Genomic DNA, 26,961 nt, shown 5'->3' on the forward strand with positions numbered 1-26,961 from the left:
GCCATTTTCCACTGGCTGAAATTTTTACAAAAGAGGGGCACTGGGATTCTTTTGGGGGGCGTTTGCTTGAAGGTAAACTTTACACCTTAAATGCACAACAATACCAGTTTAGACTTTGAGCAACTTGTTAAAACTGTATTGTGTAACATTAAAACATGCTTGACTGCAACTGTATCGATGGCAGCTCTTCTTCTCTTCAGTGTTTGTTAGCTTTTGGCGCAGCTCCGCTCTCCTGCTATTGGTAGCTTCACCGCATCAGCCTTGCACCGGCTGATGACGTTGCTGTGATTCACTTGTCTGGTGTCTCATTTTAAAATGTTTTATGTTTTATTGAGGATTTTTGTGCACATATTTTGGCAGTGATGTGATGTGATCATGCAACTTTTATTAAAAAGTGTTTTAATGTTTGCCTGGTTACTGCATGCTTCCATGGAAGGACAACAGAAAATCACTTTTATTGTCACGATACCCTCACTGTGTATCCCTCAAAAACATTAACCCATTTAAATAAAGAAATCCCTTCATGGGTGTTACCTCGATGGAGAGCATGATCTGGTATGAAACGGTAGCACCAGCACTTCTGAATTTTAATCATCAGAATACCGGAGATGAAAAGTTTACGTCAGTCTGCTTTTCTCCATCGATACGCGCTTTCCGACTGCTCTACGTCTTGTGCTGTAAATAAATAAAAAGACGATGCGAACTTTGCGCAAAACTCTGAAACAGGAGAACCGTGACATAGAACGGAGCAACGAACTACTAATCTATAAATCAATAGACAGGTCTATATAAAGATATAATCCATGTTCCTGTCCCATATTTGTATGGTATCAAAAGGATCTGGAACTATTGTTTTTTCCACTGAAAGCTCTGGTTTACACAGTAAATCCCATGTGGGTGAAATTTTATGAATGATACTCTGATGTCCCATTCTCCTGAAGGCATCACCACCAGAAACTCACAGAAACATTGAAGAGAAGAAGAGTTATGATTGATATTGTTGAAGTTCTATTCATGATTTAATGATCCAGAGCACAGTTGTTTTGCAAATATTTCAAAGTTTAAACTGGCATTGTTGTACATCTTTTATCTGCTCATTTTGTGTAATATTTAACAACTAGAAAATTACACAGAACTCTGATTGGCTGCTGTTAAGATGAATGTCCATTCATTTCATTTTTCCTAGACACCTGTAAAAATAATTTCTATTCACATGGCTTTTTTGTTCTCTGGGAAATTATTTTTGACGATAAATCCAGAAACAACCATAAAAATCAAACATCAACAACAGTGATAGGATAGTAATATTAATAATAAAATAATATTCAGTGCAAAGTAGCCTGCAAATTCTTTGATGGGGGGGTAGTAAGGGAACTGGATAATGGATAGGGGGCGCTGGCCCTAAAAAGGTTGAGAAACACTGGTCTAACTGGTGAATTGAGTTTCCTAAATCTGTTGGGATTTACCCTGTCCAAGCCTGAAGTAAACTCTGTTTAAGCTGGTATTGAGAAAGACTTGCCTGGTTTCTGACGACCTCCATCCAGATGTCCCACCCGTCTTCCCCCTGTGAATTAGCCAGACTGAGCAGCCTGCAGTCAACTAGTTCCACAGGGCACACCTGTTAACGGTCGCTCTTTCTCTCTTATTACAACGTGCACTTGTTACTAAACCAGGTTGGTTTTAGTTACTCGGGCGAGTCCCAAGGATGTTGTTTAACATATAGTTTTGAGCTGAAAGGAACCTATCAAACATTTTCCACCTTTTCCTCTCCAGAATCAAACATCAAAGCTATTTTACAACCATCAAAGAACTTCGAGGTGACTCATTAATTGAATGTCCACAACATCTCTTAGATTTTCTTTATGCTAACTATTTTATTAGTAAAGCAATCCCTGCAGGTCTGACGAGCTTTCGCCTATGCTTGGATGGTGAGGTCACACAGGCCTTGGGCGCTGGCAGGAAGAGTACTGACTTAGAGCAGCAGGTTTCGGGTCTTAGGGTGACTTCCTATTGTGCGTTGCGGTCTTCAGCTTCTTGACTTGCGGCTCTGAAACTCCCTTTACCTTGTCTCATGATCTTTCTGGTCCGTTGAGTTGTAGACGAGCTGGTCTCACGGAAGGAACGCACCAGTTCTTCCTCTTTGCCTTTGTAATTTGTCTTTGCCTTTTTCTTTGTCTTCATCTTTTCTTTGGTCTTCGTCTTTGTCTTTGGGGTCTCAACCCAGCTGATGAGAGAAGTGCAATTTGAAGCCACATGTTGCAGGGCTGACGAGTTGGTCCCCATGCACAGAACATATTCGAGTCTGTGGCCCCGGCTCTTCTTCAGCTGCAGAGTTCTTTGTCCATCTCAATCTTGGTCCGAAGCTGCCTGGAGGATCTAACCAACGGTTCCTCTTTTGCACTCACCTTTTATAGGGTTTATCCATCACATCTGTTGGGTCTGGATGCTACTTGTGTGATTAACTTTAAAGGCAACTTTATTTATTGTTACTATTAAACTAATATCTCCACCATGGTAAAGTGGGATAATCTCAGGTTTTCTTCACAGTATACAAATATGATTCTCAGTGCTAAGACCCTCTTTCTGGCTCTGATTGGTGGTTTCTGAAGCTTGTAAAGGGAAACCCAAAAGGTTTTTGACCCAAATCTTACTGACCAGATGGATATAAACTTTTGAATTCAAAGAGAAAAAAAAAAAAAAAGATTTCTAAAACTGACATTTAGCTAATTTAATTGGTCATTTTAACTAAGCTAACACAAGAAGAGTTTGGTTTGAATTAACGTCAGAAAAAATACTTTTTTCTTCAGTATATTTAAATATCTGGTCTCAACTGTAGATAATGCATATTTTACCCATTCTTTGCAGAATAGTTTAACCCTTGTGCGTGCAAGGACTGAGGCAAACATAGAGGACTATGAAAAATGATACAAGTTTTACGTGTGTGGTCAGTTGGACCCCATTTCGACATACAAATGACGACATCTGTCAGATTGGATGAAGGGTGTCTGAACAACAACTTTAAAGTCTTGCCTAAGATTTTCAGTTAGATTCCATCGTAGCATGGTTTTATATTTTTAGTATTTAGTTTTAGTATTTTAGTCTTGATGGAAGGTGAACCTCTGTCCTCATCTCGATTCTTTTGCAGCTCAAAATACCCCACATAACCACACTTTCAAATTTTTATTTGCAAAACAATTTCGCTCTAATTTGTTTCAGTTTTTTGCATGAAATCCCCAAAAATGCAAGGTACTGAGAAGATTAATGAAGTTCTGATAGGGATTCACTGTTTTAGCGACTCCCGTCTGCAGAGTTCTCATGTGTTTTGAGAGTTCCTCCTGCCTCTCATCGGTTTTTCAGAAAAAAAAAAAACCATCGCTTGCCCGAGCTTGTACTGGAATCAACTTGAATGAAACTGGAAAAAGCAAAAAAAAAGAGGAAGAATGTCGAGTCTTCCTCTCTTTAATCTCCATCTGTGGAACAAATGAGCCAAATTACTAACAGCTTTCCTTCCTCTCTCTCTCTGCCTTTAGTAAAGCAGTTCTTTGATATCTTTCCTTTTTTCTCATTGGAATGAGGTGAATTCCATAAACCTGACGGTTTTCACTTCAATCCATTGAAGTTCTTAAAAGCTTAGAACTTTCCCTGCTGCTTTGTCATCATAAGGATGCCTCAATTTAGGAGTTTTACAAGCCAGAGGGGGAGTTCTTCTTTTTATCTTTGCATTTTGTTCCTGGATCAGACCACATGCATGGCTTCTAGGGATTCCTGCTAGCCGCATGACCGGTGTCTCAGATAAAAGAAAAAAAAAAACTCAGAGTGATTAATGAGACCTCTGCCTTTTCTAATCTTTTTTTTTTTTTTTTTTTGGAGTTTAATCACAAATCTGATAGTGACTCGGCAGCAAAATCAAAGAGATGAAATGAGTTTTGCTTCTCATCTGGCACCTTGTCCTTGAAGAGCACATGACATCTTGATTTATGTAAATCGAAGCAATATACAGGCTGAAAAAAAAGGAACCAAAGACATCGCCTGCAGAGGGACAACCACAACCCATGGTAAATCCATTAACAATACAAAACAAAAAGGATGAGCACTTTGCTGCTGAAGCACAAGGACAAACTGGACCAGACTAGTAATATAGAGGGTATCGTCGTATTAGTAGTAGTGCAAAACTCCTCTGAACTTTTTCATACGTCTTAGCGTTATAAATATAAACTGGAATGTCTTCTTGGGTTCTTTGTGACAGGCCAAAATAACACCATCCATCCATTTTCTTTCACCCTTGTCCCTTAGTGGGGTCGGGAGGGTTGCTGGTGCCCATCTCCAGCTAACGTTCCGGGCGAGAGGCGGGGTACACCCTGGACAGGTCGCCAGTCTGTTGCAGGGCAGTTTTTTATTTATTCCATCCATCCATCCATTTTCTTTACACCCTTGTCCCTTAGTGGGGTCGGGAGGGTTGCTGGTGCCCATCTCCAGCTAACGTTCCGGGCGAGAGGCGGGGTTCACCCTAGACAGGTTGCCAGTCTGTCGCAGGGCAACACAGAGACACACAGGACACACACACACACTCACACCTAGGGGCAATTTGGAAATGCCAATTAACCTAACAGGCATGTTTTTGGACTGTGGGAGGAAACCGGAGTACCCAGAGAAAACCCACACATGCACAGGGAGAACATGCAGAAAGACCAGGGCCGGGAATCGAACCCAGAACCTTTGTGCTGCAAGGCAAGAGCTCTACCAACTGCGCCACTGTGCAGCCCGCCAAAATAACACATTTCCTTCAATATTTTTGATAAATTATTTGTAAAGTTTGGAGTGCATTTATATTCTACCTGCTTCACTTCAAAGTAAAAGAACTGTCTGGTCATCCTAGTGCCAAACTTTGTAGCGGAAAAAGAGAGTTTTGTCAAAATTGGCATGTTTTCCATTAATAAGCTGACTTGTTTTGAAATGTCAAATTGCGCAATTCTGTGGCTTCCAAAGGGTAGTAATGGCTTTGTGATGTCTTTAAAGCCATGTTTGTGTTTCCATTAACATAATGCTTTTTCTCTTTGTCCTCTTTCTTTCCTTTCTCCTGCCTTTAGTGACGTTCCAAAGAGTCGACGGCGGTCTGATGAGCAATGGAAGGTGAGTACTGCCACCAAAATAAAAGCATTGAATCCTGTGGCTCACACAATCTTTCCTCCAGAGTCACGCATGAACTCTACAGCAACCGCTCCCAATTCTAACGCTGATAAATGACTGATGGCTTACAAAAATTACCAATACCTGTTCTAATGCCTACCGCACAGTCCTGCCCACCCCCTCCAAATATACATCCCTACCACATCTCCATTTATGCATTGATAGATATACTCATAAATCTCCTCAGCAGAATTAACAGAAACAATTTAAGCAGAGAGAGACTTTTATTTTGTCATTTATCTTCAGCCTGCTCGCTACGGGTAACCCCAAAGCCCTCTTGAGTGATAAATTTGCTGTCATCTTGCATGGGCAGCTGGGATCTGAGCACATGTAATAATGTAAAAATAATTACCCAGGGGAGAGGTGTGTGTGTGAATGTGTGTGTGTGAACATCTCCATGCAGTCCTGCTCCTTTTCAGTGCGTGTTAGTGGAATGGGACAAACTGCAGTGACCAGGGCGCGTCTCGGTGGCACCAGTTGTCCTCTGTGGGGATTCATGAGACTCCCTGGAGGATCCTAGGTTTCTGCTTATCACATCTGGTCCGGGACAAACCAGCACATCTCCAATGCTCACTGAAAGATCGTGACTAAACGTGACCCCGCTTGTCTTTCTTCTTCTGGGAGGGTGTTCATCCCGTAAGCTAGCATCAGCAATTTTTTTTTTATATCTCCTGCATCAATGCAGTAAAAGGGCGATTTCCACCCAATTATTCTGCGAGATGCCACCAATCCCTTAATGAATTAGCCACACCACTTGCTTGTCATGCCGCTTCTCATCTACTTTCTGCTGTTATGTTTTTGTTTCAATTTTCCACATAAGCGGTTCCAATTCTCACTCCGCATCTGTAATATTTTTTTCTTTTGGGGATGGAATGGATGCTTTAGAAATCTTTTGTCAGCAGCTCTGAACGCCACAATTTTCTCGAGATGCACCAATCAATCGGCCAGAAATTCTGAGTTGCACAATTTTCCCTTGATTGGCTGTGATCAGTGATCAGCAGACCAAATGCTGCAAAATCAACTTCTCCCGCTTTTTATTAAGTCCTAAAATATCTCGCCATGTTCCGTCTGTAAATGGAAATTTCACTTATAAGACCTATAATAGTGTTTTGTTTTTTTGTTTTGGTTTTTTATGAAAATGATGACTTGACTGAAGACGTGTTGTCATGGCTGCTTTTCCCTCAATAATGGCACTGCTAAGGTTTTACAGTAACCCAGGTTGGGTATTATGTCGCAAGCAGTGCCATTCTACTACTGTTTTATTTATAAATCACTTTACAACAACAACATCAGTGACAAAGAGTTGGACAGATAAAATTAAAGAACATTTACAATTTGGAAAGGACAAAAGAATAAAAGATGACAATGAAAACAAAACACTTATACAAGCAAAAGTCTCAAAGTGTGTTAAAAGCTAAGAGTTTTAAGAAAAGTTTACAATAAAGGACTGTTCTAATAGGAAACAGAAATAATAATTTGCCATTCCAATCATTTTGGTGCATCAGCACTAACAGTTCTCTCTCTTCTGAGCTTCAGTGGCAATTAAAGCAGGTGTTGGCATTTTTGGTGTTGTGAGCAGGTTCCACCTCCTCCTGGAAAAGTAAATCAGCATCTCCATAGCATTCCAAGTAGAGAAAAAAAGTGCTGTAAAATTTTATGTTAGACATCTTTGGACTTGATAAGATGCAGAGTACCAACACCAGCAGGTGACACGGCCCCTCAGGTCACCACAGGCTGTGGAAACGCCACATTGAACCTCAAACAACCTCTCCCACCTTGATTTTCAAGGAAAATGCAAAATATACTTTTATCTGCAAGGAGGACTTTTAACCATCTATCATATTGTGGAGTACATTAACAGAAGTAATGCAGCGGTTGGAGCCCATGAACTGGATACATTTGTGTATGTTGGCTCTCGAAGCACCGGCTCCAGCTGCAGTCCTCATGTTCTTGACTAAACCCTGCGTCACAATTGTCTCAAGACTACAGTTGCCGTAATTTCCAGACTATAAGCTGCTAATTTTTTCAACATATTTTGAACACTGTGATGCGGGTGGCTTTTCATTAGCTGGATTGCTGCATGATGAGGAGGACAGACAGGCTAAAGGGTGAGAAGAAAGTTTCATTAAAACAACAACAAAGGAGAGACTGAGGAAGGGTGTGTGAGGTCAGGGATGATACTGTTGGGTCCTAAATGAATACAACCACATACCTAAAACACATCGTTCTCACAACTTCCCCCTTTGTTCTCTGCTTAGCCCCGCACCAGAGCCTGCTGTGAATCCTTAGGCTAGTTAGCATGATCACCAATGATAGTGGATAAACAGTTTTCCTGAAATGGTGAGCTGTGCCTCCACTAGTAGCACATTGAACAGTGTGTACACAAGTGTGATTGACAGCACTAAGACCCTCCTCCTGGCTCTGATTGGTTGCTTCTGCGGAAGAAGAGATGGACTTTTTCCACGGGTCATCTGTCTCATGTTTTACTGTCACAGCTACATGTTAGTTTTAACACATTTGCAGGAAACATACTGTTTATAAAAGTTACAAACTGCAGCTTTAAGGGACATCTGTTTAATTTCTCTTCTTTTTGGCAAGTGTTTCAGCGGTTTAAAAGCTTGACCACTTAGTCACATTTAGCTTACGGAAAAAGCACCAGCCAGCAAATAAATAAAAGTAAACTACCCCATTACATTTTATTTATTTATTTATTTTGGATTTACATGCACCCACTCCCAAAGACACACTGATGTACACACAGGATGTTGTGACACAAGACAATTTTTATTAATGTTTTTTTCCCCCCACATTTTGTTAGTAATATAAGCTAAATAAAAAAAGTCAAATAATTGTGATAAAACTTTTTCTTAAAAACTCAAGGCACACAGCATGGACACCTGTGGCATTTTGACAAGTGTGGAAAATATATTTATTTTTTTTCTCTTCAAAGTTAGTGTTGTGGATTATATTCCGTTGCCCTCAATAGTCTAGAAATAATCTCTGCTGCTGGTGCACATTTTTTACACACTTTTGTGAACAGCTTCTTTAGCGATGACCTTTTGTGGATTTTCTTGCATAAAATATGGTTTTTTTACTGCTATTATGGAACATTATGTAATAGTCCTATTTTAAGATATTCTTTTTTTTTACTGAGATGCGTCTGTTCTTTATTGCAGTAAAGAGGATCATTTTGTAATCTCAAATTTTTCATTTGGTCTCAAAACTACTACTGTAATCCTCCACACAGAACCTGCTGTTCTCTTGTATGCCTTATATTTTGCCGAAAAAAAAATACTTTGATCAATCTTCATATGAATTGATAGTCACCATCACCAGCCTGGGTGATGCATCTCAGACCTCACCATCGAGCCTCCGGTCTGCCTCTGTTAGCCACTCTGATGCCATCACATCCCAGATGTTATAACTCTCCCATCTGTCCTGAAAGTGAATCTGTGAAGCTGATGATATCGGGCAATAATAATAATAATAATAATAATAATAATAATAATAATAATAATAATAATAATAATAATAATAATAATAATAATTTGTTGCATGAAATGTTTGTAGCATTAATTAGACAACGGCAAATGAAGTCACATCTGTTTCCATTTTCTCCCTGGCTCAAGCCAAATTGCCCTGACTGAACAATTATACTTAATCGATCACAAAATAAATGATTCATGGAAGATGAATAGGCTGCAGATTGTAGAGACTTGAACAATTTGGCTTTGGCTGCTCAGTTAAAATTGATAAAAAGCTGATAACGGTTCCTTAACCGCATCTCCCCCTTCCGCCAATAAAGAGATAGTAATTAGGAGCTAGTAATAACTTCCTATCTCCACACTGATCAATGTTTTAGCAGAGCAGATTCACTCCTTTTGGAAGAGCAAAGCATGCTGAGGGAACAGGTTTGAATAAATCCGTTGCCATAGAGATTTCTATCATCCCAGGATCCAAATCATAAATGAGATCATCTTCTCGGAGGGTTAATCCACAAAGTAATTTGTGTTTTCTATTGTGTTTAGATAACATCTGCACTTTAAATTCAAGTTTAATCAACTGGTCTGCCGAATCATAAACAACAGATTTATACAGTCGGTTTGGAATGAATCTGCCTCGATCGGCGTATTTATCGGGAGCCCGGCGTCGGCCGAGTTTGCCGCTATTTATGGATTCACTCTCACTCGTCGTAAGTTACTGAAATGTTTGGGAAGGAGGAAGTATTGTTGCTTCAAGTCGAATTTCATCCCCCAAGGTTGCCATCCGTCCTCGGGTTGGACGGGGAATAAAAGTTAAACGTCAACATTTCATCAGCCGGATGTCCCCGAAACCTATCCAATCCCCACACACACATAAACATACACCTTTAACAAATACCCTTGATAGAGATCAGTCTTATTGTAATTATGCTTTGCCGAAAACTGCTGCGTGACAAATGCAAGGACAATACAGCAATTCCCACCGTCTGCTCCTTCCTTTCCAAGTGCTACTTAGAAGAAAGAACAATGCCTTTATACTCGGCTTTTCTTCTTCTTCTTCTTCTTTTTCTTCTTCTTCTTTTGCAGCATGAAAGATTTTTAAATATGCAAAAGACAGAATGGGGATGTGTAGCTGTGTATGGAACAATAAAAGGAAAATGGGGTTAGGAAAATATGGTATGGTAAGAAAGAATGATGGCAGCGGTGGAACATGGCAGCCAGAAACAGAGGTGGAAGTACAGGGAGAGATGTATTACCCTATAAAAGTGCATGTGTCTGATGCACAACCATCAATTTGAATGACTTGTCTCCCCCGAGGGCCTGCTTTGGCATTCAGGAGCCACGGCGAGGGCTCTTAGCCTGTTGCCAGGACTGTAGTTCATTTGAACTCCTCCCTTTTGCTGAACAGCTTTTCTCATTAGAACCGGTAGCTGAGATGGAGAGCAACTGCAGCTCACCCATTACCTGGCCTTGTCCTCGGGGTTTGACTCTCTCCAAGTCTCTGGGAGTCAACCCATCACCCTGCTGGAGCTCAGACAATGAACCCTGCCGTCAGAATGCCAGCTCTGACGCTAACTGTGTCGCAAAGCTTCGCTGGTCGCACATTCCATAATGGGCTTCAAATAAAGCTACAAGTACAGAAGGAAGATGTTAATATATCAAATATTTTCTGGACTTTAAAAAAAAATTTTTTTTTAACAATTTTAGCCCATTAATATGTTTTAATTCGAGACATTCCATTGTATCTTTGTCCTGCTGAAAGGTGAACTTCTCTACAAGTCTCAGATCTCCTGCATTCCCGAAAAGTGAATTTTATTTTAAGAGATGCATGACGTTTAACTCCGTCAACCTTCTCTGACAGATTTCACTGTTCTAACTTTAGTAATTGAGTAATCTATGAATTATTCTGACAACTAATCAAGTAATCAAATTAAGGTGCTGTGGTGGCGCAGGGGCAAAGCACATCCCATGTGTTGAGGCCTGAGTCCTGATGCCGGTGGTCGCAGGCTCGATTCCCGGTCTGGCCACATGTCTTCCCCCTCTCTCATAACCCTCTTTCCTGTCAAACTACTTTCAAATAAAGGCCAACGAAACCTTTAAAAAAAATTAATCGAATTAAAAGTTGTGCAGTAGTTCTGTAGCATCTACTTAAGCTGGTAAAAACAATTTTTAATAAAGTACTGTGGCCTACCAGGAAAAGTAATTGACCGCCATCTTCATTGTCCTCCTTTACAGTAAGACCTCTAAAGTCATCTTCCTCTCCTGTGTCAGAATTGAACAGCCTCAGAATTAGTTAATTGCAGACTTCCTCAGTGCCACCCGTGATCTGTGTGACAAAAGTCACAGCTTATTGTCCAGAAATTAAGGCACTGCTTCGGATTGAAGAAAGTTCAACTTTAGGTTTCCTCTACCCAGAGCCCCATCTTTGATGTTACTGAAATATTGACTTCCTTTCAACAATGCTTTGTTGTCATTGTTCCATAAAGGCCTCATTTGTTTACCTTAACATGAATAGATGTCTAGTCCATAGATTCTACCACCTGAGCTGTGGATCTCTGAACATTGATCTCTTGACTTCTTCTCTGTTTAATGTTCTCTTTGCCCATCTTTCCAAGAAAACTTCCCTAGCAAACCTCTAGGGCAGTGTTTCTCAACCTTTTTTGGGCCAGCACCCCCTAGCCTTTATCCAGGTCCCTCACCGCCCCCCACCAAAGAATTTGCAGGCTACTTTGCACTGACCATTATTTTATCATTAATATTACTATCACTATTGTAGATGTTTTGATTTTTATGCTTGTTTCTATATTTATCATCAAAAATAATTTCCCAGAGAACAAAAAAGTTATGGGAATATAAATTATTTTCACAGGTGTCTACAAAAATGCAATGAACATTCAAGTTAAAATTGGTAGGCCTAACAGCAGCCAATCAGAATGGAAAAAATATTCTTATTTTGTGCCATTTTCTAGTTGTTAAATATTACACAAAATGAGCAGATAAAAGATGTGCAGCAATGCCAGTTTAAACTCTGAACTATTTGCAAAACGACTGAGCTCTGCAACATTAAAACATGGATAGAACTGTAACTACATTAATCATAACTMTTCTTCTCTTCAGTGTTTGTCATTTTGGTGGTGCAGCTCTGTGCTGCCTTCAGGAGACATCAGAGTATTATCCATAAAACTTCACCCACATGGCATTTATTGTGCAAACCAGAGCTTTCAGTGGAAAAACAAAAGTTCCAGATCCTTTTAATGCCATACAAATATGAGACAGAAACAYRGATTATATCTTTATATAGACCGGTCTATTGATTTATAGATTAATAGTTTTACTGGACAGAAATTACAAAGAACAAATCTGGTTCTTAATCAAATCATAATGAGTCAAATTGAAAGTGTCATGGAGTCATCAGCCTCATGACATTAAAACTGACATGAAAAATAAAATTGAATAAATAAATATATCAAATCTATTTAAAAACATAAATAAGTGATAAGTTCTTTACTGTTATGGTCTGTAAGATATATTTATTCTCAGTACTAGATATGGTCTCAACAAACTCATGGCACTTCAACAATATTATTTTACATTTTATGTGGAAATAGTGTCTGTTTATTCTTGCCATATAGTCCTCTGTATTAAGTATTGCTCAAAAGATCTTGCCATACCATTTTATTCCTCTGTATTTACTTTAGTTTCTGACTTTATTCTTGCATTTTGTTCTTCATTCATTTCCATTTAGTTTCTTTTGATTAGTATTATCCTCTCCTGGTTTATTGCYATGTCCACTTTAGTTTMTTTCCTGTTGCTAGATTTATTTTATCGTTTATTGACGCTCACCATCAGTAATCTTCACTCATCACCTGCTGCGCTGCCTAATCGTCATGTGTTTCACATCATGTGTTGATTTTTTCACTGTTCAGCGTTGGATTCTCTGTTTTTATGCCATAATTCACATCTAGTTCGTCACTCCGTTTTATGTGCTGCTTCTCCTGTTTCAGAGTTTTGCGCAATGTGCGCGTCTTTTTTTTTAAGCCCCTAAGGTGCAGGGTGGTCGGGAAGAGTATCGATGGGGAAAAGGCAGACTGACATAAACCTTTTAAAACAACTGAAACAATTTCTACACTCTGATTATTGAAATTTAAAAGTGCTGTGTTGTTCTATCACCCCCATTTCATACCGGACCACTTACAGCACCGTGGTTGACGCTTTAAAATGAACGCTCTCTATCGTGGTATCACCCATGGAGGGATTTCTTTATTTAAATGGGTTCATTTTTCAGAGGGATACACAGTGAGGGTATCGTAATTTTAGCTACCAGTAGCAGGAGAACGGAGCTGCKYCAAGAAGCTARCAGAAGCTAACAAACAYTGAATAGAAGAAGAGCTGCCATCGATACAGTTGCAGCCAAGCATGGTTTAATGTTACACAATACAGTTTTACCAAGTTGCTCAAAGTCTAAACTGGCATTGTTGTGCATTTAAGGTGTAAAGTTTACCTTCAACCAAACGCCCCCCAAAGGCATCCCAGCGCCCCCCTTTTGTAAAAATGTCTGCCAGCGCCCCCTGCCGTCCTCTGAATGCCCCCTTGGGGGCGGTACCGCCCACGTTGAGAACCGCTACTCTAGGGCCTTTACTAAACTAACATTTGTATGCTGAAATTAATCTAGACACAAGTGAGATCCATTTGATAAAGAAATGACTTTTGAAGGCAATTATTGATAAGAGAGTAAAGAAGGTTGCACACAACATGTGTTTAAGTTCAAAATGTTGAAAATCTTGCTTTTTCACTTGACACGTGTTCACTACTTTAAAATCCTATTAAAACCTATTAATCCTATTAAAATCCTATTAATGTATGTATCCACAGTGTGTTTTTGCATAAATAGCTGAATGAATGTGACAAAGGCATAGCGGGAGAGAAAAGGAAGTAAACTGCTCTGTTCGCCTGAAAGGATCCCAACTTTCTGAAACCAGAAATGTATCAGAGTGCTGTTTCCCCTCGAAGGGTTTTTTTTGGTTCAGAGGCTTATGTCACAGAAACATGTATTATTAGGCAAAAAGTAACAATTAACTAGTGCTGTCAATTTATTAATATATTTTATCAGATTAATCACACTCTACCGTTGTAATTAATCACAATTATTCACTATGCTGAACTTTGCAAGCTCAAACGTAAATATGCACGTTTTCACAAAATGTTTTTTTAAAAAGAGTGTTTTATTGTGCCAAATGAAACAGGTTTGAAGATTCTGTTTTTCAGGTTTTCATATTCAGATATTTGAGCATAAAGTAAGAGTAACATTCTGTCCAAAAAATCTGACATTTTCTAGAAAGAACATGGCAACAAGATTGAAAACCAATTTGAAAAGTCAAATATTTCCTAGAAAAAACTCAGACATTTTGAGGTTAATCTCATTTTAAGTTTCTTCTCAAAGGTTTATGAGCTTAATCTCCAACTTTAATTTTTTTTCTAACAAATTTATGACTTGTCAAACTCAGAAAATTCAAACTTTTTTTCTATAAAATTTCTGAGATTAAACTCAAGATTTTTCAGTTTTGTAATAGCACATTTTTTACTTTTCAAACTCAAAAATGTCCTTTTTGTCTAGGAAATTTCAGAGCTTTTGGTGGAAATTTACTCCCCTTTTTTCATCTACCATGGCCCTGATACATCATCATATATTCAGGACGTTTTATTTCAACCAATTTAGAAACATCGGTGGCAGGATAACTCATTGTTGCAAAATACATACTAGCTGTTTTTTTTAACAGTGAAATTTGCCTCTGAGCACACTAGTGGGATGCTCCTCGCTTTAAATGTTTTCGATGGCTTCAAATTACTGTATGTTTAATGGCCTTTATTTAATTTTTTCGAAATCCAGAAATCTTGTGAAAACATATTTTGAATGTTGTATTTCAACCTTTTGTTTTCGTCCAGCCGTCCGGGCCTGTTGAACGCCAGTGACCCGGGCTACCCCTGGTTAGCCGACTCTTGGCCGGCGACCAGCCTGCCCGTCAACAGCAGCTCCGGAGGACCAAACGACTTGACTAAATTTGGTCGAGGAGGTGAGTGCGTCAACGCTGCAAATACTTCAAAACTAAAACCGCAAGAGATGAAAGTCGGCCTTCCTGCCTTCCTTTGTGTTCAAACGGAGCCCCTGTTATTTACCATAACATGTACGCATATGAAATGCACACGTTGCCGCATAATTCATACGTATCCGGACATATTTATATTTCACAGTAGACGGCGGCTCGAGCATTAACAGCAGGGGGACTCCGCTGTCACCAGACTGAGTGATGACAGCTAGTTCAGCTTGGTGTCATTGGCCATACTTCAGAGTAGGGGAATGTGAAGAGGAGAGGCAGGCGGGGGGATGGATGTTTGAAAGGATGGTCTTGAGCAGCGAGTCGTGAAGGACAGACACAGCTTGACTGGCGCAGATGTGGACACTTCCGCCGTGGCTTTACATCATCTCCCCTTCACTGGGCATGCAAACCGCATGGTTTTTGTTTCCCTTACTCTCTCTTCATCTGGTGCAGCAGGCGCACACATGCTAAACATGGCCGTTACTCCTCATGTGTGGGAACAGGAAAGGGAGGGTATGGAGATATCCAGAGGATACGAGGGGGCAAAACACAGCTCTTCATCCTAAGAGTGAAGAAGATGAGAACATTAAACCACCTTTATTGTATTCATCTGAGCCTTCAAGTGCATTTCCTCTGTCTGTAATGTTGGGTGTGTTTTTGTTATTTGATCTTGAATTTGACTGATTTGGGTGTTTTACACCAGATGTCAAAGAATTTTGAAAAAACTTGCAGTTTAACTAGCTAACTGTTAGCATGTGCCTTCCACTTCCACTTGATTCCCATCTCCTTTCAGTGCTCTGTCTGGGATTTCTTCAACTGACCTTGATTCCTCTGGTAGAATTTCAACCGGGCCAATCAGCAGGCAGAAGAACAAGTTGTGATTGATGGTATCAGTGTTTTTTGTGGTGGTAGTAATGTAGTCTCCGTGTAGTTTTAGCAACGGCAGCGTAGGAAGTGAACGAAGCTGTTCAGTCTGTGTAGGCCACACCTCCAAATACTGAGAAACATCAAGAGCCATCTTGTTCAGATCGCCACTTCTGTCTTTGCAGTAGTGTATGGTTGTTTACAGTACAGGCAATTTCCAGTAAGCTTCATAGTATCAAATTGTGTGTTATAGCCAAACATTAGTGATTGGATAACATTTAAAACTTGAACAGGGTCCTCTCCAAAATCTAAATATTTCAAAGCAGGTAATGCTTTAGTTTTAATTTTTGAGACTTATTACTGGTAAGCATAGATATGCTTACCAGTAAAAAGCTTACCAATGTTTTCCTTCCATAATGTCCTTTCATAAGAAAATTAGGCATGAAATTTAACAGTTTCAGCTACAACTTTTTTTTTGTTAGCTATAGCTAAGAAGCTGTTGAAATAATAGATGTTCCCCACCTGATAAAACGAGAACAAGAGAAAAATCATTTGATTTTTCAAAATATTTTCTGTACTTCATCTTACTTTAAAAAAATCTTCAAGGCAGCATTTCTAGTCAGCATACGGCTTAACCCTGAATTAGCTCTCTCTTCTTCTCTTTACCAGATCTCCCCACTGGACAGGGAGACAAAACGGGCACCATGCTTTCTGACGGAGCCATCTACAGCAGCATAGACTTTACAACCAAGGCTAACTACAACAGTCCTGGTCAAACATCCCAAGCCAATCCTTATGCCACCACTCAAATCCTCCACTCCAGCAGCATCCATGAGCTGGCTGTGGACCTGCCTGATGCCCAGTGGAAGGCCTCACTTCAGACTAAGCAGGAAATGGCAAACCTGGGCTACTCCCTGCCTGACAAGAACTCCTGCAACAACAGTGAGTCAAAGATCCCTCTCACACCTGGTTACATCAGCTCTGTTCTTGTGTTTAGCATTTAAGATTTTATTTCTTCTAAAACTTTAATATAGACACATTATAATGTGACATCATGTGCGCAAGATCCCACCAACCAGCAGGCTGCTGGAGGGCAAAAAAACTTCACTGATGATGACTACCGATAGCTTTAACTGTCAGGTTGTCAACATTATGCACAAAATCTTAATTGTACGCATGATATATGAAAGAAAAAGGGATGTAGTGCTTTGCTACCAATTGTCAGCACAATGAGAACTAGATAACAAGGACAGGAAAAGGTATTTAATTAAGATAAAAAATATCAAGAGAAAGGGAAATTGGCAGAGGGAAGTGGGTCAGTTTTGCTAGCTTGACTTTGACCTACAACGACAAACATGTAGATGTGTTGTGGAATTTCGAGTGTTTCAGTTCAGAAAAAAACACCAACTCTGACAGATCATCAGTAGAATGGATGTTTAAATTGGCCACTCAATCACCTCTATATTCAGATATTACTTATTAATAATCGTAAAATTAACATCAAGCCTGAAAACGTGATACTGTAACAGACTGAATGATTTGTTCTTTATGTGGGATGTTTCTAGAGTCGAATCCTGACACATTAGTGGAGCTGTGGTCAGTCAGTTGCTATGGCAACAGGTCTGTGTTTGGCAAAGTCAACACAGAGAGTGAGAAAAGGGAAGAATGCTAGTGGTTTTGAGTTGTTTTTCTGAGTGATTTTTCCCTTTGCTGTGGCGCACGGCACTAGATTAATACTATCGACATCTCCAGGTTTCATTTTGTTAACAGAATTTTTTTCTACCGCAGTAGTGCAGCTATAGATGGCAAGTAAAAGGATCGTCTTTTTGCCCTCCAGCGTTGTGCGCATGAGCAAAATTTCCTTATGTAAACAATAACATGCATCGTGTCTATATCAGGCCTTCAAAGTTCTCTGTTTTGTGAGGGAAGTTGAACTCTCGTTTGTTCCGTTGTAAAAGCACAACGTATTGGTGCTTAAACTTAAACTCCACCAAAAGTCTGAAAATCCCTTCTAACCTCGCTGTGGTGAAAAGTGGATGTCTTTAAAAGTGTATTTGTAGTTATTTTCTAGCAGTCATCATGTTGGTTTCTGTGGTTGAGGTCAGATAAACCCCCATGAAAGAGCTACACAGCTGAGCCGTCCATTAATTTCTTGTGAAGTTTTCATAGCTAGCCTACTCCTCCCTTAGCTTTAGCATAATTGTCAATCTGTTTTATATTTCCTAATATTGAAGAAAATCATCTAAGATCATTATCATAAATTTGAGAAGGGATTTTTTTAATTATACTTTAATGGCTCTATTTTAATATGTATTTATAATCTAATTTTCTAGCACTCTAAAACCAATTCATTTTATTTTATTTTTTCTACTTTATCCCCTCTTTTAATGAATCTTGTGATAAAATGTGATTATATCTTTCTGAATTTAGACAAGTATTGAAATATAATCTCCACTGCTGACTCTGACTATTCTCCATTCCAAGAACGGAGAATAGTGAGGGGAGAAGATTAGAGCCACATTTTTAAAATTATTTATGTATATATATCAAAAAAGAAAGTCTGACTTTCCCAGTGAATGTGCTGTCTGTTGCTCTTAAGAAACTGAATTGTGAAATCCACGTGTTGATGCTGTTTCCTGAATTGATCCTGCTTGCTTTTGTTGCTCTAACTGCATGTTGTTGCATGTGCTTGTGCTAACTGCCAGTCACCTGATGCCACTGTGATTTTTGCCCTCTAACCTCCACTGTAGCCCTTCTTTTCATTCCCGACTACCGATTGGCCGACGGATTGTCTAATAGAATCCCACACAACCAATCACAAGATTTCAGCACCACCAGCTCTCACAACAGCTCAGAGCGAAGCGGCAGTCTCTCAGGTTGGTTTACGCAGCAGAGAGTGAAAGCAGTCTGGGACGATTTGCTCCTCAGCCCATCTTTATGATTGACCAATGTCTTTATTGATCTGTTATTTGCATGTGCAGACGGCATTTTCATAAACACATTCTCTCCTCCCGTCACTGAAGGCGCTTTGCTCAGTCAGTTGCCTCCAGTGTTTCCACTTCTTTGTACCTTTTTGGAATAATTGATATTTTATTTCTAAAGGAATAAGACTTTTGTATGTATAGAAGTGCATTTTAATGAAAATCTAAGTTATCTCAGTGATTCCATTCAAAAAGTAAAACATAATTTTGAAAATATAAAGCTGTTTTGATTATAATCAAATATTAACTGGATGTTTTACTAATTAGTAAAACATCCAGTTAATAAAAACACAGACTCCACCAGTTTGCGTTTTTTAATTTACAGTAAATTTTCTAATTTACTGAGTTGGTGTCACTGTGCCTGACTGGCCAGTAAACTGGCTTAACCAAAACCCCATAGAGGTTTGGCTTTGAGGCAGGGTTTATGTTTAGGTCAGGGGTTGAGGCTTGGAAGAAAAATGAGAAACTCCACACCAACTGAAACACATGAGCTGGACGCCAGCATTAAAGCAGCCTGGGTGTTTGTATTGGGTCTCTGCAGGTTTCACCAACTGAAATGTACAACTTTTTAGGAATTTTTTTAAGATCATCATTACCAAATGTATGCATAAAAATATTTATATGTGCATGTGTGTGCGTGTTTGAAATTCACTAAACCTCCAACTTCATTGTTTAGTTGCAACAAATGCAGCACCGCTGACCAATCTCTGGGGAGCTTTAGCCACGCCAAGGGAGTAAAACTGAACATTTCTGAGGTCTTTTTTTGGCTCTTAGTAGCAGCTCTGTGCTATTCACACTGCATATGGCTCTTTACAGTCTTAACCCTCATAGTGCCGAGCTTTTTTGCACAGAAAGAACGTAGCATCGTATGGGTTAGCAACAGATGTGAGCCAGAGGTGAAGACATCATCCAGCCAACTGGCAATAAATTTACACTTACCCATGATGGACGTAAACAAGCTAGATAGGGTGTGTTAGTAAATTTTTACTGGTAGCCCCAACTGCCTCAAGTCACAGAGTGCAATTAAGACGTCTGTGTGTGACTCAAACTTTTGCCTGATAGAAAATTCCCAGTGAGAAACAAAAACTATAAGATTAAATAATCGCAACAAAAGTTAAGACCTGCATGGTTTCCCCCAGAAAACTCACTAAGCCTGGTGGTTGGGTACTAGGGCAGTCATGAATCCAGTCATTCATCAAATTTTTGAGTTAAAATTTGCTTAAAGTTGACAGAAAATTTGAAAATATCACTTGATAATTATGTTTTATTGAAAGGGAGACTAATACCTGAACACCAACCATGAAGCCTTAAACAAAGCAAACATTTTAACGAGACTTCCATGTTTTAACACTGGTTGATTGACTCTATGCCACACCTCATTGATGCAGGAATTGCATCAATGCATTTAACTCTCAGGCAGACATTAAAATAACTTTTCATAATTCTTATAGAACTCAAATTTTATGAGAAATCAAATTTGGACTTTTCATTAGCTCTTAGCCATAAATGCATTTTTTAAATATATCACTCTGTTTCATTTTTTATTTAAAATATTGAAGTAAACAAACTTTTCGATGATTTTCTAATTTATTGACTTGTACATTAAGCGAAGTGATAAGAGACGTCTGTTAAGACAATCAGAGCACAAAGAAGTGGAAGCAGAACATGGCTGACAGGAGTGGAGGCAGAGGGAGTTTTCAGACAGAGTGAACTTTATCCACACGTGCACACACAGACACCATTAGAGATGCTTGGCTGGCTAAAGTGGCAAAAATACCTCCCTTTTCCCTCATCCCCTAATGGTGGCCGACTGCACTAAAACCCATGTTCAGAGAATTACAATGTCATTTATAGGACACCCAGGCAGCCCTCATGCCTGCCTCCCTTCCTCTCTCCTCTTTTATCTAGTTACAAGCCACTGCCTTAACTGCTCTCTAATTCAATGCTGTGCCCACAGTGAGGCAGGGTGAAGGATCTGAAGTGGCCATGCCTTACAGGCAGATTCTTCCTATAGACATCCAGCTTGTTAGGTGGGGGGCTCCAGTCAGGCTCTAGTCTGTATTATAACTGATTCTGAATGAACAAAAGTGGCAAAAAATCCTTTAGATTTAATGACATTTTTGCATACAGGTAAATTGTAAAGTGTCACTGGAAAAATAGCAACAATTATGAGTTGTTTTCATATTAATTGCTCTTTTTATTAATTAGAAGATAGTTCTGAAGCCCCAGCTACAATATTAGTGATATCTTTTGAAATCTTTTTTCTCCATTTTTGAAATAAACCTGCACCTACATGAACTGCGTGATTCTAAACCAAAAAGCAGTGATACCTATGCCCCGCCTGAAGGTGGCAATAATAGTGCCATTAACATTCAAACAAAGAAGATGCTCCAGGAGTATGGCAAAACTTAAATTTTTTCTTGCGTTGGTCTGGTAATTTTTAACTTTAGCTTACAAGTTAGCTTCAAATGTAAGCTAACTTACTTAGCTTACATTTGAAGCGGTACAGACAAAATAAACATCTGAAGAAAATTAAAATGGCATCAGTATTGTTATGGTTTTCAGATATTGCTGGCTAATTCCCTTTCCGCTATTTGTTTGGAGTTTTTGTTGCTTTGTTTAAGACTTACCCACTGTTTCCAAAGGCAAAATGACCAAAGCCTGTGGCGGGTGGGCAAACATATATTTTGAAGTAAGATTGTAGCCATCTTCAAAGAAACATTTTAAAATGTGGCAATGTGTTGCTTCAAAATGCTAGGATGAGTTAGCAGAGGGATAAACTGACTTCAGCTGTTTTTTTGTGGTATTGTGATATTGAGCATGCACAGTGTTACCATTGTTTCTAATCATGTCTAAATAGCTTCTCTACAGATATTAAGTGATTCCAATTTGCGTTTTTAAAAATATTTTCTCTAATATAAACTTCTAGATTAACTGCAAACGCAACAAAAAATCCAGATTTTGTAGAGTATCTGTTAGTGTGAATACAGCCTGGTGTAAAGTATAAAAACTAATAAAATGAATAACTTATTGATTTTTATTTTATTTACTTGATTTTATTGTTTCCAAACTCCCCAATTAAAAAAAAAGGGAATAAAATGTCTTAATCAGCAGGCTGCAGAGGTGTTGGCGCAATTTAATATCCAGAAAGAACATCTTTTATTATGTTTTTACTTTTATTAAATTGAATCCTGAAGATTATTGTTAACAAAAACAGACTCCTGCATTTTTCTGACAAATGACTTTGAAATACCTACAGAGGTATGAAAGGTTTAGAATATAAACAAGAACTAACACTGTTGCGTAGTCTTGCAGTGATTATTTTTCTTGTACGTTTAAATGGAAGTTCATAACAAAGACTTTATCATCTTCAACATTATGGTGTCTGAGTTATGTCATTGTACTCATATTAAGGGTAGGAAACACTATTGCATTAAAATTTTAATTTATCTTATGTTACCAACTCAATTTATTTAATTCAACCTATATTGCTTAGTAACGTGGAACAATGCTCAGAGTTTTAGCTTTAGATAAATTTCCGCCAAAGCTAAGTCAGCATTTGAAGGATGTGGGGGGAGGAGGAGTGTAAGTTATAGTGCTTCGCTCCCCCTCCAAGGAGATGGAAGGAATAATGAATGTTAGGTATGAAGGAGGGAAGCAGGATGAAAAGGAACAGAAATAGAGCGGCTTTCATAACAGCGTGGATCTCCACTGGGGACAGGAATCTGCTCATTAAAACCTTTTTTAGTGTAGAGGAGAAGAGGTAACCGGTGTTTTCTGGAGCTGTTAGAGACCCTGAAGACTGCTGACCCAAACACCCACCCAGCCTGCCTCTGAACATTCAGTCCATACTCATCTGAGGACCACGCCTGTGTTTGAGACACTGAGTTCAGGCACTTCTTTTATATAAGGCACGTCTCCTCATTAGTTACTATGTATTTTATTAAAGCTAGTACAAAGCTAGAAAATTAAAAAGCTAGTACACACACACNCACTGGAGGATGTGGGCAGAGGAAAGTGTGGGTCTCTGCTTAGGCTGCTGCACCAGCAGAGCTCAACCCCAGACTAAGCCAAAGAAAATAGACAATATATATATAAATAAATTTAGTGGCACCCCGGTAGATATCAATTCCGTTTGTAATTGAAATTGAAAGTTAAATTGATAGAAGATCCAACCTTGAATTAATCATTGGAAGATTTCTTAAGACTGGAGCATATACATGGAGACTTGACTGTTCCTCTTTGAACAATCCTTTGAACTGTTCAGAGTCCAGGGTCCTCACTTCTCTTCATCTCACCTCATCTACTTTCGTAAAGAGTCGGGTCAGTGAACTGAGATAACTAAGGAAAAGGAAATTGTCTTTTAATCATGTCTTTTCAGTTGACCAACGGCTTTGGACTATAAACTTTTTGAAAAATAGAAGATGTATTTTCAGTTTTCTGACAAAGTCCAGTGTTTATAGTTCTTAACAGTAGGGTCCCTAACAAGGTTCCAGGAGTCTTTGTAAGACAGATAGATGTTCCACCATACTAAATAGTAGAATGAATCCATCTCCTCATTACTAAACCCACCTTTGTTTGCTGAGGACCTCAATCCTGGTCTCATCTGAACAAAGAGCACAGTTTCAGCTAATATAAAGTTTGCATATTTATATTTGTGACATAACAAAAAAGGTTTTACTGTTCTGTCATCACTCCTAGGTAAAATGTTAGGCTCTAAGACCAGTGGTCCCCAACCTTTTTATTACCGCAGACCGGTCAACACTTGGAAATCGCGCAACTGAGAGTCCGGTGGAAATTGGAGATGATATGTGGAAATGTTTATTATTATATGTAAAGGTCATTATTATATGTTTATTCAGTTAAAAATGTTAACTATGAAAAAACACAGTCACCTCCAAATCATAGTGCAGCAAACAGAGCGGCTGCTCCCGTCGTCTTTTATCCACCGCCTTTTCTTTTTGTTACGTCTTTTATCTCTTAAAATGAGTCCACAAACTATCACTATTGCTTCTACATCGTCATCCGTGTTTGGTTATTCTAAATTCCCGTATGCTATGTTGGGAATTTTGTGGAGTTTCTTCTGGAATCGCGATGTTCGTGACTGGAATCGGTTCGTGTTGCCTCTGCCGTGTGGCTGGAGACACAAACCGATCGAAACTGTTGAACTTTTATCAACTCTGTGGTCACAGAGATTTGGAGAATCGGCCGACAATTCTTAAATCTTGCCAACTAAACCAGACTTAAGACTCACAAGCTCTACTCATCTCCTCTCGACCACTGCCCAAACGCTCTCTGACCCTAGTCGCTATGGTAACGTTTACATATCCCGTCAAAATAAGATACAGATGCGCCACAAAACCAAACATTTTACTTTTGTGAAAATTTTAACTCACGATAATGACTAAGCTCATCTGAGCTTGTTTCTCTGCAACGAGATGGTCCCATCTGGGAATGACGAGAGACAATGACATCCGAGGTGTTGCTTATATCCACAGTCTGCTTAGTCTCCACGTGGCGAAGCAGTTTGAAGTTTCATTGCCTCATTAGCAGCCGGTCCCCGCATGTTACGCAGAGCGGGCTTGTAATGTGGGACTCACCTACCGGTCCGGGATAAATCCATTCTCTTGTCTCTTCTCTGGGCCTTTTTCCCTTTGCAACTGACGGACCGGTGGTTGGGGACCACTGCTCTAGACTGAGCAGAGGTGTAGGTCTGTAGTTCAGTTGTGCATTCACTCACCTCCCCAAATGAAACTGACTTTCGAGGCAACCATACTAGAGTTTGATTAAAGCAGACTAAACATAGCTGATGTAAACGCTCCCTAAGTTGCAGTCAGAACAATCACAGTAATGGGGCTGTTAAGTCACTGATAGGGCCATCAAGGTTAAATGAGTCACTTGCATGCAGAGCCAGTGTCTCCCACTTCTGTAATCATAAGCTCTTTGTCTTTTTTTTACATCCCTTACCATCTGGACATGTTGGCAGGATAAACATAGGCTGAAAGAAATGGGGCACTCCGTCATATCATATTTATACCCTAAGGAGCCTGAAGTCATAGAGGACCGAGTACCATATTTTCCGCACTATTAGGCACACCTAAAAACCTTCAATTTCCTCAAAAGCCGACAGTGCGCCCTATAATCCGGTGCGCCTTATATATGGACCAATATTGATCCACAACAGGTCTAGCAACTACGGTAAACAGCCGCCGACTTCATTTTCCCCCATAGAAGAAGTGCGCAGTGCATGCTGGGATAGTTGTCAGAACGCTGGTTTGTTAATAAAGTTTGATAATACATTTAAAGCCAGGGGGGGCGGAGGGGCGGGGGAAGAGAGACAGAGAGTGCGGCGGCAGCGTGTCGGTTGGTCTGTGTTACCCAGAAAGCAGTTGGGCACAATATCGCAACACCAACACCGTGAGTGAAACAAGCACTCGGGGACCACTTCTTTACAAATGTGGATGTCAAATAATAGAGTACGGAACAAATTGGCAACCCAAACTGAAGCATCTATTCTATGTGCCTTATATATGAAAAAAGTTGTAAAATAGACCATTCATTGAAGCCTTATAATCCGGTGCGCCTTATAGTGCGGAAAATACGGTACCTAAAAGCGCTGATCAAGTTGAAAAAGTAAATTATAAAGATTGTTAAAAAAAAAGGTTGTATTTTTTAAAATTGTTTCAGGTTTACATTATGTGGATGCTGCAAAAACTATACATTCATTTCAAAACCTTTTGATATACCAATATGTTTCTGTTCATCTGGGATCTTCGCGACTGCGAAGGCTTTTGAGAATCTCCGTCCTGTGGCTTTTTCCTAAGCACTGAGGCACGCTGTGAAAACAAAGCTCAAGGCTGAGCAGCCCTGCAGTTAAAGCCCGGGAGTGCCCAGACCTTGGGTAAAAATACCCAAAGCTGGGTCTATGTTTAGTATCAGCTCCCCCTTTGAAGAGAGACCCAATTTTATCAAAAGACACGAGTCTGCTGTGTAATTCCTGCACAGCTCCCGGCCGCACTGCGTATATTTCATATTCGGGTGAGCTGTTGCAATTTCAGTGCCAGACCATCTTTCCCTGGAAGAGGCTCATTTACAATATTGATGTCCGATCTTGTGTGGAGGGACTGAGGATGATTGAACAATCATGTCAGCTTACTATTTACTGGTAAAAGTCAAGCATCGCCCAGAGGCGCGATTAGAAAACCCAATTACTTTCAGACTATACTTACGCTGTGTTGCCACCTGCCTTGGGCTTACAGTTGTTTTCTTTTATTACTTCCTTCCTGTATTAATCTCATTGTGACACAACGTCTGTCTTTCCTGCCAGCATTTCTTCTTTTGCACCAAGCTTTTTACTGCCTACATTAACAAGTTTCATTTTATTGTTGGCTAAGGAAAATAGAAACATTTTTAACAGCGACTCGTGTTCTTTTTTTACTTGACTAGAACTGTACACTGCTTCTTATTTGTTTGCCATCTGGCTTTTATGAAACCAGTTGAGAGATAGCGCCATGTTTCTGTTAGTTTCACAACAGTGAAAGTTTTTTGTTGTTGTTGTTGTTGTTGGCACTGCAAAACACAAAGCAAAGGCTGTGTCATGAAACACCCAACAGAGAGGCTGGCTTCTGTAGGTACATTATGTGTAGTTATTAGTGTTTCTTTACACAGTTTATCTTGCTATTTCAGTTTGGCATTTATAGTTTACTATTTTCCAAAGACAAGTTAAAAATAAGTTGAAATTGTGTCTTTAAAATGTTTTGTTAACTCTCTTCACATAATAATAATCACAACTACAAACAAACATGCTCTTTGTAACATATTCTGGACGGTTACTGCTCCAGCATGCATATGAGTAGTGACTGTCCTGAGAAATCTGTGAAGTTTGGTTCTCGGATAAATAATTTTCCTGTACTCTAACTTTTAGATTTAAGAGGGTTTGATTCCTCAAATCAGTTGCTACCAGCTATTAGCATTTTTTCCTTAATGCTTAAATAATCAATGTAATGCTGAACATATGAAGCAAACAAGTTTTCAATTCACAGCAAGAACAAAAAAACTAGTTGTGAGACTAGGTTAAAAAATTTTATTGTGTGTAATCACAATTAATCAGATTTTTATTGAAAACCTGATATCAATAAAATAAGCTACATTTACAATTCAAAAACTCTTTTTGCTGCCAAATTATTGAATAACTAGACATATGAGCTCAACAGCAAAATATATTTTTGGTTTCTAATTTGTTACTTAAGTTACTTCTTTTCCTTTCGGCTTTTTCCCTTTAGGGGTTGCCACAGCCAGTCATCCGTTTCCATGTAACCCTATCTTTCGCATCTTCTTCTCTCACACCCACTA

General features: G+C 39.3%; 1 protein-coding gene across 9 annotated transcripts in view; it reads left to right on the plus strand.

The window, feature by feature from the left end:
* Nucleotides 1-26,961, plus strand: part of robo2 (roundabout, axon guidance receptor, homolog 2 (Drosophila)) — a 518,827-nt gene that overhangs the window by 461,982 nt on the left and 29,884 nt on the right. For 5 of the 9 annotated variants that reach the window (XM_008424864.2, XM_008424867.2, XM_008424866.2 and 2 more), the window contains 4 exons: nucleotides 5,088-5,130; nucleotides 14,613-14,740; nucleotides 16,298-16,570; nucleotides 18,379-18,504. In XM_008424864.2, the coding sequence (XP_008423086.1) occupies nucleotides 5,088-5,130; nucleotides 14,613-14,740; nucleotides 16,298-16,570; nucleotides 18,379-18,504 (570 nt within the window). The remainder of the gene's footprint in view (nucleotides 1-5,087; nucleotides 5,131-14,612; nucleotides 14,741-16,297; nucleotides 16,571-18,378; nucleotides 18,505-26,961) is intronic. The other 4 variants (XM_008424869.2, XM_008424870.2, XM_008424873.2 and 1 more) reach the window with 1 other exon arrangement.

The sequence above is a fragment of the Poecilia reticulata genome, linkage group LG13, assembly GCF_000633615.1.
Source record: "Poecilia reticulata strain Guanapo linkage group LG13, Guppy_female_1.0+MT, whole genome shotgun sequence".
Lineage (NCBI taxonomy): Eukaryota > Metazoa > Chordata > Actinopteri > Cyprinodontiformes > Poeciliidae > Poecilia > Poecilia reticulata.